The sequence below is a fragment of the Armigeres subalbatus genome, chromosome 3 (genome assembly GCF_024139115.2).
Source record: "Armigeres subalbatus isolate Guangzhou_Male chromosome 3, GZ_Asu_2, whole genome shotgun sequence".
NCBI lineage: Eukaryota > Metazoa > Arthropoda > Insecta > Diptera > Culicidae > Armigeres > Armigeres subalbatus.
The window spans coordinates 296,856,257-296,871,467 of NC_085141.1; the positions used below are offsets into that span (position 1 = coordinate 296,856,257).

Below are 15,211 nucleotides of genomic sequence, written 5' to 3' on the forward strand. Positions count from 1 at the left end.
ATCCTTGTTCTTTCATCCTGTTGAGTTCAAGACCATCATTGACCTCACTTGTTTCATTTCCTCTCGTAAGCTCTTAAGATCGCGCATCGCACGTTTCGTCAATTGACCCTCTGGCGTTGAAGGATGTTCAAACAGTAACATACTTATAGATTCCTTTAGTCCACTTTCAGCCTTAGCGAGTTCTTCCTATTAATGAAAAAATGGGTTATATTCCAAACGAGTGAAATAATAGAAAAGGCATCTTACCAAAAGATCTTCCGCTGGGATAATCTTAGTATCGAACTTCTTTCTCGTTAGATCCCACAGGGCTACATTGTATTCATATAGTGCGATTCCGGTAAGGCGGGATATGCCAGGCTCCAAAACTCGCAGGATCGCAAGCATTTCCTGACATAGATCGAATTTACGCTGCAGTATTTGTTTGGATATCTTGGATGGTGGTGATAGTAAACATAGATTCCGCAACTCTCCAGCAAGTGTTTGTTTCAGTTCCAATATAATGGAGTTACATGGGTGCAGTGTTCGGGAATGCTTAGCGATTGTGCGTTCCAGCTCGTGGATATCGTTGGCTAGTATTAAATTGACATTTATTTGGATTATTATACATACTAATAAGTAGCCCTGAACTACTAAGATGTTAATGCATTCGAAAAACCGAAGAAAATTATTTATCTCAGATAACCTAATCAGAGACACCATATAGCAGAAAAAATACACCGTGATTTAAGTGACAGATTCAGGAGCACCAGTTACATTTTCCAGAAAACGTGACTGTTGTTTCCGAGACCGTGACTCAAAATACACGTGTTAGTTCACAAGTTTATGAACGATTTTCAATACGGTCGCAAGAATTCAAATTTTGGATGACTTCCCAAAATTAAATTGTACTTGTCACACAATGTTCAAATGTATGGATTGGTTGGAAGTTGTCCTTGTCACTCAACAACCATGGAAGTTTCGATCTCATGCAATGGCAAGCATAAAATAGACTACATTTTATAAACGTGAAAATTCTAATAGAACACTCAGTTGAAAAACAGGCCAATTTCCAGTTGGAATGTGGTCCTATTAAAAAGAAAAATAAGAAAATTTCAACGGGATTTTTTCATCTCTTTGAGAAATTCTGATCGGCCATAAACCACGCCACGATTTTAGAAGTAGGGAGCTCGAGAAGAGTGAAGTTCCATGCAAGAAAATAGAGATTAAATACAAACACGTAATAAAGAAGGGTGACGTGATTAATTAATTTTCCTTCATTATTAGCTTTTTTATGTATATGTAACTTCTATGAGATCACTACAATAATGAACTGTACCTACTCAGTTTTAATTTTCGAATATTATAGTACACACCAAAAAAATGCAACTGTTCCATTAATAAATGAATAATTGATTTCAATCACTCACCACATTCCATTGCATCTTTTCGGGCATTCGAAAACACATTATCTACGTATTTTTTCTCGACTTCTTTCGCGCAGCTGCTACACACCCATTTGTCTCTAAAATAGTAACCAATTAGTCATCAAAATCTAACCCAAGCTTCCCGTGTAAACAAAAACTCACTCTTTGCCATAGTACGAGCATAATCCGTCATCACATCGTGTGCAAATGAGCGAGCTCAGATGCGTCCCCAGCTCGGTTGGGTCTTCACACCTACTGCAAGAACAGACAAAATATTTTCCTATCTTGAGATGAGCTTTTCGTTCAAATGTCCCCTGCCGGATAAATAATAATAAGTAATGTTTACAGTCCGTAACGAGTTATGCACGAGGATGCGGAGGCGGTAGAACGTACAAACAAACTCCTTGTGTAATTGTAGAGCAGCATTTCACCTTTCTTCACTGGTACCGTCGTGTACAGTCTGAGTTTTGCATCCCCATCGACTACGATCAACGTGTTGGGCACACAATGGTGGGCCATCAGGGCCACTTTCGGATACAGTCCTCTTACGAGACTCTCGAATTGTAGTCCATCATCCATGTTGCCGCGAATTTCAAACGCATTGATGTCGAAAAATCCACAAATCTGCTGGATCAATTCATCGGTCACAACGGGGTACTGCATCTTTTCGAATGCTTTACTATCCAGCAAAGGGCGAACCACTTTTTTCTCGTGGGCCTTCCATATTTCCGAACCTCTCCTGATATTTGAGTGCGCTTCCATGGTCATCATCTCGTCGAATTTTGCCGGATTCGTTGTGGCTAACAGTAGACAACGCACCGGAGTAACGACGTTGAAGTGATCGATCAGGAAATTGATGTTCAAACCAGAGTCACGATAGAAATTGCATTCAGTTTCGTTGTGAGCCGCGCAATCGAAGCAAAGGGGTGCCATTTTGCATTTTCTGCGATTGTAAAAAAATATGAGAATTATGTTATAGGGTTTTAACTGGATATTAATTAATATATGTAGTGTGCTTGCCTTGGCAGTCTTATTATTCAAACAAACGAACCACAATGTTCCGTAGTTCCTTACCAAACCGTCGGAACAAGAACATTATGGTTCGTTCGAGTTAATAATAAGATTGCGAAGCCAATGAAATTTACGCCAAGTAAAGTAAAATTGAAACAGATAGACAGAACAGGAAAAAGCAAATGGATTTGAATCCGAAGATCTACGAGAAATTCTTCTGAACTACGAATTCCCGAAATTCTTCTTATTTCCCAAGGAAAATTGTTCTGGCTATTTACTAAAAAAATTCTGAACTTCCAAGGTTTTTTTTTATTTTCCTCAGGAAAAAACCCCTTTTGAAAACCGGAAGAGCCTAACTCGACTTTGGATGAGGAAATCTGCAAACAGGCACCGATGGACTTATCGAAGAACCCGGCTGGCTAGTGGCTTCGGGCAGAGGCTGGTGCGATCATATTAGTTACGTTCACTTTGTTGCTTGCTTTTGAGCTCGCCATATGCGTTGCAGCTTTACGGGCAATCACGAGTCGTATACGATAAAGCTACACTTCATTTGTCCGAGTCTGAACATATCTTCTGGACTCCGAAGTTCTCAGTCTTAAGGGCATCCCTAGCCCAAGGATGTTTTCGATCAATTAGTAACTAGCTGTATGAGCCCGATCTTGTCCGGAATTGCCAGTTTAATTTCGCAATTCCTGCTACTGTTACAATCGTAAAATGATAAAATTAGTTGGTCAACGGGGTCATTGTGTTTTGATACTTTATCATTTGATGAGAAGAGAATGGTCAAAGAAAAAACCGTACGGTAAGATGCGCTGCTACAAAGCAAGACCATGCTGAGGGTGACTGGGTTCGATTCCCGGTCTGGTCTATTTTCGGGTTGGAAATTGTCTCGATTTCCCTGGGCATAAAAGTATTATCGTGTTAGCCTTATGATATACGAATGCAAAAATGGTAACTTGGCTAGAAACCTCGCAATGGAAGTGCTTAATGAACACTAAGCTGCGAGGCGGCAATGTCCCAGTGGGGCATGTAATGCCAATGAAGAAGAAGAAGAATAATGGTAAAAAAACATCCAATAATTAAAAGAAGGCAGATTTCACTTTTGGTTGCATTAATTCCGCCAAATGAATTCTTGTTATATTTTAAGAAAATATATAACCGGGGAAATGTTATTCTAGAGCAATTGTTATTTTAGAAAAAAAGTATTTTTTGTGGTATGTTATATTCGGCGACATGTCATTTTCAGGAAAAAGATCATTTTCTGGGAAATGTCATATTCGGGGAAATGTTATTTTCAGGGAAAACATTTTTTTTTGGATATGTTATTTATTGGGAATAACTGTTGCCCGGTTATGCGGGCAGCAGGGTCTATGTCTAAGAGCTTGACGATCCCTCCCCAGGCCATCTGCGAGCTGTGGGGCTTGCCTAGGATATGGTGGCTTTGACAGTGGGCCAAGGATGTTATCGATCATTTAGTAGTTTGTCAATAACTCATTTAGGAGGCTAAATTTCAAAATGTGTTGTATTTTGGGCTTTTAGTTCGAAGGTTTTTCTACAACTCTCCTGAACAGGTCGATGTTCGAATTCCACTGCTAAAGGAGTTACGGTGCTATTTGCTATACTTATACTAAATGATAACAAAATATGCAATCATTTAGTCTAAGTTACTGCTACTAGCGCTATAGCTCCGTTCTTAGTGAAATTCAAACAACAAACTGTTAGGCAGAGTTGTAGATAAACCTTTGCACTAGAAGTCCGTCATACAACACATTTTGAAATTTAGCCTCTGGACTGAGTTATTGAAAAACTACTAAATGATCGAAGGCAGATTTCTAAATGATCGATAACATCATTGCAGTGGGCCCTGTTAAATTCATATAAAAAGCTGAATGTATCCGCAAGTAGGCCCCACCAAAGCGACCGTGTGCCGCTCAAAGCGCACAAACTCAAGTTCTGGTGTCAGTTGGGACACAAAACAGACCTGACACGACGGCCCGGCAGCCAATCAACGCAAGGATTAAAGGCCGTTTCTTCAACTATAGTATCATCAACGTGCACTGCCCGCACGAAGGGAGACCTTGTAACCAACCGTTTACTGGTTACAATGTACCAAGAGTTTTGTGAACGTCAGCTTGATTTTGTTTAAATTTTGTAAATATGTTTTGTTGAAAATATTATGTCAGTAAATGTATAAATATAAAATTAAGGTTCGTGCTCCGTTGTTAATACACGTTTGAGTGAATCTTAATTATATATTTATTAGCCATGTTGATGCCACAAATTATTTATATTTTTGTTATTTATTTATTTATACCCTATTTACAACTTGTTGAATTAAAATAAAATAAAGTAGTATCAAATTGATAATTAAATTTAATAAAACTTGCATGCAATAAAATTCAAATTTAAATTGGCATCAATACAATATTATGTACCGCTTGAATTATTGTCAAAAACAAAAACAACAATACCTGTGATCATCACACTGGGGCGGAAGGAAGATGGCGATAGGCAAAATGATGCGCGGGAAAATTGGGGATGTTCTTGGGATAGGATATAAAAGGCCACAAGCCCCTTGGAGGGCTCTCTTGTAATTTCGATACTGGCCCGGAGGGACGAAGAAAGCGGCAGCGTCGTCACACAGTCAAAGTGACCACACGTTTCAAACAGTTAGGTATTTTATAAAAGTTGAACGTGAGATCAATTAGATAAGCCACACGGTTACGTCTTAATTCCTCTAATTGAACTATCGAGTGGGATTAGTGTGGACTTAAAGCCAGTTCTAGCGGTCTTTAATAAAGAAAGCGTATATACGTCGCGAGTGAAAGCCAAGTCGTTGAGAATTCAACCAGTAGCGGTGCTGGTGTAGTGTAGTGCCGGACAGTTTACTGTAGTCAATAGACAGAAGCCACCGGACGACAAGACCGCTAGAAGATTACCGCATGTGATTTCGACCTAAAAGTTATAAATCCCACTCGATTCTGCAAAGACTCGCGAAGTAGTGCACACGGTACCGTTCCCCGGGACCACAGTGAAACGTTAGGCCATTTGTTATAAGGCCAAGTTTTCCACGGAAGCAAAACTGGACGCTCTGTCCGATTTGAATGTGGAAGCTGATTGGTGTCCCTCGCCGGCGTCCCAGCCGCACACCCCTCCTGTCTGAAGCCCGCCCCAGTTCTACAAGTCGACCAACGTGCATCGGCCGCAACGAATAGGGAACATAAAATGAGCAATTACCTACATAAATGAATAAAATGAACATGCGTTCCGTATCCCCACTGTTCCTTTAGAATGTTTAATAAACAAATTTAATGTGCATGGTCCAAGCAAATCAAGCTGTTTCGTCCCTTTTTTGTTATGATTGAATGTAATCCATAAATGCCCAATGTACCGTCTGTTCATGAAATAAGCAAGGGTGAGTAAAACATTAATTTAAGTTTGTCCTAGAGATCACTGTAGTGAAAACGCCCCAACAAGTGTGTGGCAACCACTGTCTTGAGACCACGGCTCCTATAGAGCAGTGGTGCTTAACCGACAGGAGTTCTCAAGGCACCAGTGGTTGGCAACGGACTTTTTAAATGATTTTCAACCCGACAATGAGAAAGAAGCGTTCTACGCACAGCTGGAGCAGACATACGATGGATGCCCACTGCGGGACGTCAAAATCGTCATCGGCGACATAAACGCACAGGTAGGAAGGGAGGAAATGTATAGACCGGTCATCGGACCGGATATTCTGCACACCGTATCGAATGATAACGGCCAACGATGCATAAACTTCGCAGCCTCCCGCGGAATGGTAGTCCGAAGCATCTTCTTTCCCCGCAAAAATATCCACAAGGCCACATGGAGATCACCTAACCAAGAAACGGAAAACCAAATCGACCACGTTCTAAATGCCGGTAAATTCTTCTCCGATATCACGAACGTCCGCACTTACCGCAGTTTGAATATTGAATCCGACCACTACATCGTTGCAGTATGCCTGCGCTCAAAACTCTCGACGGTGTACAACACGCGTCGAAGTCGGACGCCGCTGCTTAACATTGGGCGGCTACAAGACGGTAGACTAGCCCAAGGATACGCGCAGCAGCTGGAAGAGCAGCTAGGCGCAGCGATTTTCCGGAGGAAAAAACGCCAGCAGGAGGATCGATAACGTGAAGAGACGGAGCAACTGTATTGCGCTAATAACACACGAAAGTTCTATGAGAAGTTGAACCGTTCACGTAAGGGCCACGTGCCACAGCCTGATATGTACAAAACATAAAAGGGGAACATTCTTACGAACGAGCGTGAGGTGATCCAAAGGTGGTGGCAGCACTACGAAGAGCACCTGAATGGCGATGTGGCAGACGAAGATGGCGGTATGGTGATGGACCTGGGGGAACGCGCGCAGGATATAATTCTACAGGCTCCGGATCTTCAGGAAATCCAGGAGGAGATTGGCCGGCTGAAGAACAAGAAAGCCCCTGGAGTTGACCAACTACCAGGAAAGCTATTTAAACACGGTCGTGAGGCACTGGCTAGAGCGCTGCACTGAGTGATTACCAAGGTTTGGGAGGATGAGGTTCTGCCGCTGGAGTGGATGGAAGGTGTCGTGTGTCCCATTAGGGCAGTTCACATTTCAAAAATGTTCGAAAATTCCAACTCCCATATGTTTATTAGCATAATTTTTATAATATAGGAGTCCTGGCAAAATTCCCAACCTCCATTTTTGGCATCTTTTTGAGCTCAACCAGTGGGTAACTCATTAATTTTGATTTATATTTCCACTGCTACGTTGAGGCTAATTACACCATTTTAGCCATTTATCCCATATTCACACTGTCAATAGAACCATTCAATCCACTAATAACTAATGTGTTATCTGGAGGTCTCATTTATATAGATTCCAAAAAGGGAGGTTGGGGATGATTATTTAAATTCATCACGATTTAAGAGTTGTAGGGGGATTTGAATAAATTTAAAGTTTTTCCCATACAAATTTCCATATAAACATAAGTTGACTTCGCGCCACCCCTATATGGCCACCGAATTGCCTGAAATTTTGCCAGAACTCCTATATTATCAAAATGATGCTAATAGACCTATGGGAGTTGAAGTTTTCGAACATTTTTGAAATTTGAACTGCCCTAGTGTCCCATCTACAAAAAGGGCGATAAGCTGCATTGTAGCAACTACCGCGCAATCACATTGCTGAACGCTGCCTACAAGGGACTCTCCCAAATTTTATGCCGTCGACTAGCACCAATTGCAAGGGAGTTCGTGGGGCAGTACCAGGCGGGTTTTATGGGCGAACGCTCTACCACGGACCAGGTGTTCGCCATTCACCAAGTACTGCAGAAATGCCGCGAATACAACGTGCCCACACATCATCTATTCATCGACTTCAAAGCCGCATATGATACAATCGATCGGGACCAGCTATGGCAGCTAATGCACGAAAACGGATTTCCGGATAAACTGACACGGTTGATCAAAGCGACGATGGATCGGGTGATGTGCGTAGTTCGAGTTTCAGGGGCATTCTCGAATCCCTTCGAAACGCGTAGAGGGTTACGGCAAGGTGATGGTCTTTCGTGTCTGCTATTCAACATCGCTTTGGAGGGAGTAATACGAAGGGCAGGGATTGACACGAATGGTAAGATTTTCACGAAATCCGTCCAGTTATTTGGTTCGCCGACGACATTGATATCATGGCACGTAACTTTGAGAGGATGGAGGAAGCCTACATCAGACTGAAAAGCGAAGCTAAACGGATTGGACTAGTCATCAACAAAATCGAGGTGGTAGAAGAATTTGTGTACTTGGGCTCACTGGTGACCGCCGATAACGATACCAGCAGAGAAATTTGGAGGTGCATAGTGGCTGGAAATCGCATGTACTTTGGACTCCGCAAGACGCTCCGATCGAATAGAGTTCGCCGCCGTACCAAACTGACTATCTACAAAACGCTTATAAGACCGGTAGTTCTCTACGGACACGAGACCTGGACGATGCTCGTGGAAGACCAACGCGCACTGGGAGTTTTTGAAAGGAAAGTGTTGCGTACCATCTATGGTGGGGTGCAGATGGCGGACGGTACGTGGAGGAGGCGAATGAACCACGAGTTGCATCAGCTGCTGGGAGAACCATCCATCGTTCACACCGCGAAAATCGGAAGACTGCGGAGGGCCGGGCACGTAGCCAGAATGTCGGACAGTAATCCGGTGAAAATGGTTCTCGACAACGATCCGACGGGAACAAGAAGGCGAGGTGCACAACGGGCAAGGTGGATCGATCAGGTGGAGGACGATTTGCGGATCCTCCGCAGACTGCGTGGTTGGCGAAGTGCAGCCATGGACCGAGCTGAATGGAGAAGACTTTTATGTGCAGCACAGGCCACTCCGGCCTTAGTCTGATAATAAATAAATAAAATACTGGCGTTCTACGCATAATTGTCCCATGTTACTTTTGATGAAAAATCTCAAACTCGAATCAATTTGTCCCACTGAAAAAATGAAGTGGTTGTTTGATAATAATAGACTGAAAACCGTTTAAATAAGTAGTGATTCGTTTTATGTCCTGGCAAAGTGTTGCCTACGCTCATAACATCCCAAAAATATTTGTTAGATTTTAAGATCCAATCGATTCTGGAACTAGTGGGACAAATTGACAAATCGAGTTTGGAAATTTTTCATCAACTTAAAACGGCATCGACTTAAATTTTTTTGGATATGTTGTTCATACAAAACGATGTGAAGCTTACGCGATTCGTTTCCACAGATCGACCAGGAAAGAAACCACGTTGGAACGGGCTGATATAATTCTTGCATGCCGCGAATAATCTCTCATAGATCAGCGACTCAAACACTTTCGATTCAACTCCAAGTGATGTAATGCCCCGATAGTTTCTTACGTCACTGTTGCCTCCTTTTTTAAATACAGGAAACATGGTAGAACATTTCCATTGAATAGGAAAGTTTTGCTGAAGAAGTGAAAGGTTGAATAGTATGCACTGAGGGGTGGTCAAAATATCGGAGCATTTTTTAACACTGCTGAAGTTATTTGGCTCGGGCCAGTAGAGAAGGACGATTTGATCCTATTAATAGCCGAAACAACCATTTGAGCTTCAATGTTAAAAACGTCAATGTCGATGGCATCCTCAAGTACATCACTGATTGCACGTCAAATTTCAGCTTGTGACGGTGAAGCGAACCGATTTCGTTCCTCTTAGTATTAACTTAGTATTAAGTTCCTCATAGTATTAACCAAAATCCTTTGGGATGGCGTCGAAGATTCTGCTTAAAAATGGAAACCCCTAAAATTTTCAGACCGGTAGGAGGACGCTAAGTTCCCTCAACGGACCTGAAGCAATAGAAGGTCACCCTCCACACAGCGTCGAGCACACTGCTCTAGTGTACGCGCCATAGGTATCGATATGCTGCTTATTAATTAACCCCGACGTATCATCAAACATGATTTTTTGTGTGTTTATAATGTCCTTTGACACTACTTATGTGAACTAAGGTTAGTACAATTATAGTCGTTAAAAAAAGATTTAGAATACATATTTGCATATTTTTTCTGTGCTATTCAGGATGGAAAAAAATAGCTGCTTCAGGGATTGAGAATCAAATCTCTAATGGTGGCCCTGCCGGCACCATAAATATGCTGGAACTCGTCCTATGACGCGTGTATCACTCAGTTTTTACCCTTCTTACATCCTAAGAAGGGTATAAAGATCGCTTGAAAAACGACTTTTTATCCGAGACTCGGAGGCCCAAGTCGTATATACCAATCAACTCAGCTCGACGAACTGAGCATGTGTATGTATGTGTGTGTGTGCGTGTGTGCGTATGTGTGTGCGTTACAAAAATGTCGCATCAAGATCTCAGCCGTCCGTGGACCGATTTGCACGATTTTAACACTAAACGAAAGCTATGACTTTGTCATTGTACGAGTTTAATTTTTTTTTAATTTTTTGCAATCGGACATTTGGTTCCAGAGATATGTGAGAAATACGAACATGAAGTGTATTTTCAGAAAACTAACAAAATAATGTCACATGAATATCTCAGCCATCTGTAAACCAATTTGCATGATTTTATCTTTAAACGAAAGCTATGACTTTGCCATTGAACCCATTGTATTTTGTTTTTGCAATTAACATTGGGTTCCGGAGATATCCCTGAAATACGAACATAAAGCATTAGATGTATCAACTTCACACATTGGTAAAAAAGTCCCATCAAGATCTCAGTCGTCCTTGGACCGATTTGTGCGATTTTATCTTTAAACGAAAGCTATGTTTTTGTCATTGGACCCATTAATTTTTTTCTGCAATTAGAAATTCGGTTTCAGAGATATCTGTGAAATACGAATATGAGACATATTTTCAGACTACTAATGAATTATCACACCAATATCTCAGCCGCCTATGACCCGATTTGAACTCTTTTGGGCTTAAACAGAAGCTGTAATATTGCCATTTAAGGCGGCAAATCGAATCGGCAGTCTTTTTGTATTTTTTAAAAATTGTTAAATTTCCAGAAATATCCCTTTTTACCCTTCTTACATCCTAAGAAGGGTATAAAGATCGCTTGAAAAACCGACTTTTTATCCGAGGCTCAGAGACCCAAGTCGTAGACACCAATCAACTCAGCTCGACGAACTGAGCACATGTATGTATGTATGTGTGTGTGCGTGTGTGCGTGTGTGCGTATGTGTGTGCGTTACAAAAATGTCACATCAAGATCTCAGCCGCCCGTGGACCGATTTGCACGATTTTAACACTAAACGAAAGCTATGACTTTGCCATTGTACGAGTTTAATTTTTTTTTGCAATCGGACATTTGGTTCCAGAAACATGTAAGAAATACGAACATGAAGTGTATTTTCAGAAATCTAATAAAATAATGTCACATGAATATCTCAGCCGTCTGTAAACCAATTTGCATGATTTTATCTTTAAACGAAAGCTATAACTTTGCCATTGAACCCATTGTATTTTGTTTTTGCAATTAGACATTGGGTTCCGGAGATATCTCTGAAATACGAACATAAAGCATTAGACGTATCAACTTCACACATTGGTAAAATATGTCCCATCAAAATCTCAGTCGTCCTTGGACCGATTTGTGCGATTTTATCTTTAAACGAAAGCTATGTTTTTGTCATTGGACCCATTAATTTTTTTCTACAATCGGAAATTCGGTTTCAGAGATATCTGTGAAATACGAATATGAGACATATTTTTAGACTACTAAAGAAGAATTGTCACACCAATATCTCAGCCGTCTATGACCCGATTTGAACTCTTTTGGGCTTAAACAGAAGCTTTAATATTGCCATTTAAGGCGGCAAATCAAATCTGCAGTCTTTTTGTATTTTTTTAAAATTGTTAAATTTCCAGAAATATCCCTTTTTTTATTTTGAAATCGATAAAAGCATGATAATATCAGTTATTTTATATTCAATTGAAGGTCATATGCATAGAAATTGTAATATGAACTGGGCACACACAACCATTCAAAAGTGTAAGAAGGGTTGCGTTCACTGTAGGTGGATTAGGTCGGTTTTTTTTTTTTTCTATCTATTGCATTTATTTGACAGACTCAGCCGTGTATAACACTTAACGGAGCCGAGATTTTTTGATATTTGCAATAGATATTATTCATATCTAAGAGAATCGATGTGACTCAAGGTTAGATGGCTAGTGAGGTCGAGTTGACATGTCCATGGATTAGTTTACCAGTTTGAAAGTTTATGCAGGTAATAAACAAAAAAAAGGAACTTTAACGGAAGCCCACCGAAGCTTATGTGAACTATTGAAACATATCAATTACAAAGGACAGAACAACCCAATCAGGAGAGAATAACAAATTTATATCATATTGTGTTACTGAGTTCAACAGTTTTTCTAACATAGGCTGCTATAAGCTTGGTTCAGGATGTTGTTAAAATAACTAAATTTTCTAACAAAATTAATTTTCTAAATTAATGATTTCGTGTGTGTTACTTCTACGTGAAGTTAAACGATTTACAATGATATGGAAATGCTAATATCATCTTCCAAACTTGGACGTACATGTTCATGATAGCATTAGAGGCGAAAGTATAGAATTGATAGTTCCGTTAGGATACGGCAGGCATGAAGAATGTTTTTTATAGAAGTCGATTTGAAAGCGAGCGGAGGCAATATTTGTGATGGCACATATCACGACCTTCCTTCTGCCAAGCTCCCGTATGAAGGGGGAGGAAGAATATCAGTGTGGAAGCTGATATATCTCCACTGGCAAAAGGAAGGTGGTTTGACTTGCTCATATGCCATCGCGTGCGGAAGGATTTGCTATCGACGAGTACTGTCTTCAAATTTCTAATATGACATCAGCATTTAGTCGAATAGGATTTTTATTGCACAGTTCTGTTTTCTCATTGCGTCCGTCTCGTCGCAACCAACTTGGCTGCCTCGGAGAGAACAAAGCAGAGAAAGGCACTGCTGCTGTACCGGCGACCAATAACAGCTGAATTGATGGATGCCCCCACCAAGGGTAGTACACTAAATTAATGATTTCGTGTGTGTTACTTCTGATGTCATATTAGAAATTTGGAGACAGTACTCGTCGATAGCAAATCCTTCCGCACGCGATGGCATATGAGCAAGTCAAACCACCTTCCTTTTGCCAGTGGAGATATATCAGCTTCCACACTGATATTCTTCCCTCCCCTTCATACGGGAGCTTGACAGAAGGAAGGTCGTGTGATATGTGCCATCACAAATATTGCCCTCCGCTCGCTTTTAAATCGACTTCTATAAAAACATTCTTCATGCCTGCCGTATCCTAACGGAACTATCAATTCTATACTTTCGCCTCTAATGCTATCATGAACATGTACGTCCAAGTTTGGAAGATGATATTAGCATTTCCATATCATTGAAAATTAATTTTATTTTATAATTTTGTTGTGAAAAAATGTGATAATAATTTATCCTAACTTGATTATATCAACGGTTGTTAAAAATAACTGATGTTACAATCATGTTATAATCTTGTTTTGCCTTCCTAGTCGGAAAGTGGCTAAACTAAACTTTTATATAGCACTCTTCGATGGCATGACAACGCTACTAAGAAAATGTAGAACAATATCATTAAACTACTAGGAATGCCGAATAGTAAGAAACGTAAGTTCTTAATTTCTCTTAAAACTGAAAACATAGAGGATCCTTCAATTAGGTAACACATTTTAAAGTTTCAAAACTCAACATGTAGAAGATGTATATGTGGCACATAGTCTAACTCTCCGAATTCATTCTCTGAACTGACTATTTCCTTCATTCCGTTGGCCCATTTTTGGGAAATAATAATGCGAAAACTTGCAAAAAAAATCAAAACCTTACTTAACAAAGTTCCTTGCCGATTACCAACCTGCATATCGTACATGAGTTTTTGTAGCAGTTCAAACACCGTATCTCCGAGTCCCAATATGGTCCAACGGCAATCGGTTGCTCCACCAGTATCTGTTGGCCCCGAGCTAGGTCTCTTTTCGCCACCAAATATCTATAATAAAAGTGAGAAAAAATAAACAACCAAACATTATTGTCCATCAACATCGCAGTTAAAACGGAACTGAAGCCACACGCGCTGTACAACTAGGCCAACGTCAATCTGCATGTCAGCCACTTCGACATGGTTGACTGACTTTCAAACGGCACACAATTAAAGAAACAATTTTCTTCCGACCCCAAACGATGCACCTTTCACACCTACTAATTCCAATCGTAAACTGTGGCAGATAATTTCGCCTTTAACCTTACCGCCCCAATTCGTCCGATTCCTTAATCTCACAGTTTTCCTCGAAATGTGCCATTTTCCACTATGCACCCACAGCTCGGTGTCGCCGTTCCAAAAAACTTTCACCAACAATTTACCCCAACAGTATGCGGTTAATACTTCACCCGTTTGCAACCGTCACGATATGAATTTTCTGACCGAATGATCAAACAAGTCTGCTGACGGTGCGCCACACCTACTGGACTTAAAACTGACCAGCGGTTCCCACATCAGCATCGTACATTTTGAGGGAAACATTACCAACCACACATAGAAAAAGGAAAGTTCTAAGTAACATATTCACGACCAGATATGAATGGTCTTAAATAAAAAAAAATTTCAATAACTATTTGTTATTTTTCGATTCCTAAAATGATACCCCTTAAAAAACTTATTCAAATATGTACTCTCATTCAGCATTTGTTTTTAATGAAGTGTGTGGAAAATAAAAAAAACATAATAGAAGTTGTAAATATTCCTGATAATGCGATTAGCCATAAGACACTGATTATTGGATTTCGTAGTATTCAACTTGAGTTTATTACTTATTTATATAGCGTCTCAATTTCAGTTGCTCTGTTTAATAGATAACTACAAAGAAGTGAAATACAAACTTCACTTCTGCACACGTATAAACACTATTCTTAGATCATCGCCAAAACTGATATTTGAATGCTCATTAAAGAACAGTGTTTCAACATGTTAAATTGACAATATTGTATCGGCTAATCCATATACTGGACACCTCAACGCACAATTGAGAACCCAGGAGATATGATGAAAAAATAAGAAAATGTTGGATGAGCCGTCAGCTGGAAGAAATTATCACTCTCTGTAGACCATCCTACTGAGTGGGTGGGAAAAACAAAACGATCCTGCTACACGCGCGAATATCAAATGCGCAGCTCTTGGACAAATTCTAACATTTTTGGTCAGCCGCGCGCGTTTGGATAAACATAACATTCCGTTTTCACAGCATCGCAG

General features: G+C 40.4%; 1 protein-coding gene across 1 annotated transcript; it reads right to left on the reverse strand.

Moving 5' to 3' along the window:
* Nucleotides 1-12: 12 nt before the first annotated feature.
* Nucleotides 13-14,376, reverse strand: LOC134224913 (SET domain-containing protein SmydA-8-like). The gene is made up of 7 exons (XM_062704566.1): nucleotides 14,212-14,376; nucleotides 13,823-13,954; nucleotides 1,797-2,346; nucleotides 1,566-1,717; nucleotides 1,407-1,501; nucleotides 247-569; nucleotides 13-186 (listed from the first exon to the last, which is right to left on the reverse strand). Exons 1-7 carry the CDS (start codon nucleotides 14,262-14,264, stop codon nucleotides 13-15), a joined length of 1,479 nt encoding a protein of 492 aa, XP_062560550.1. The 5' UTR covers nucleotides 14,265-14,376.
* Nucleotides 14,377-15,211: the final 835 nt, after the last annotated feature.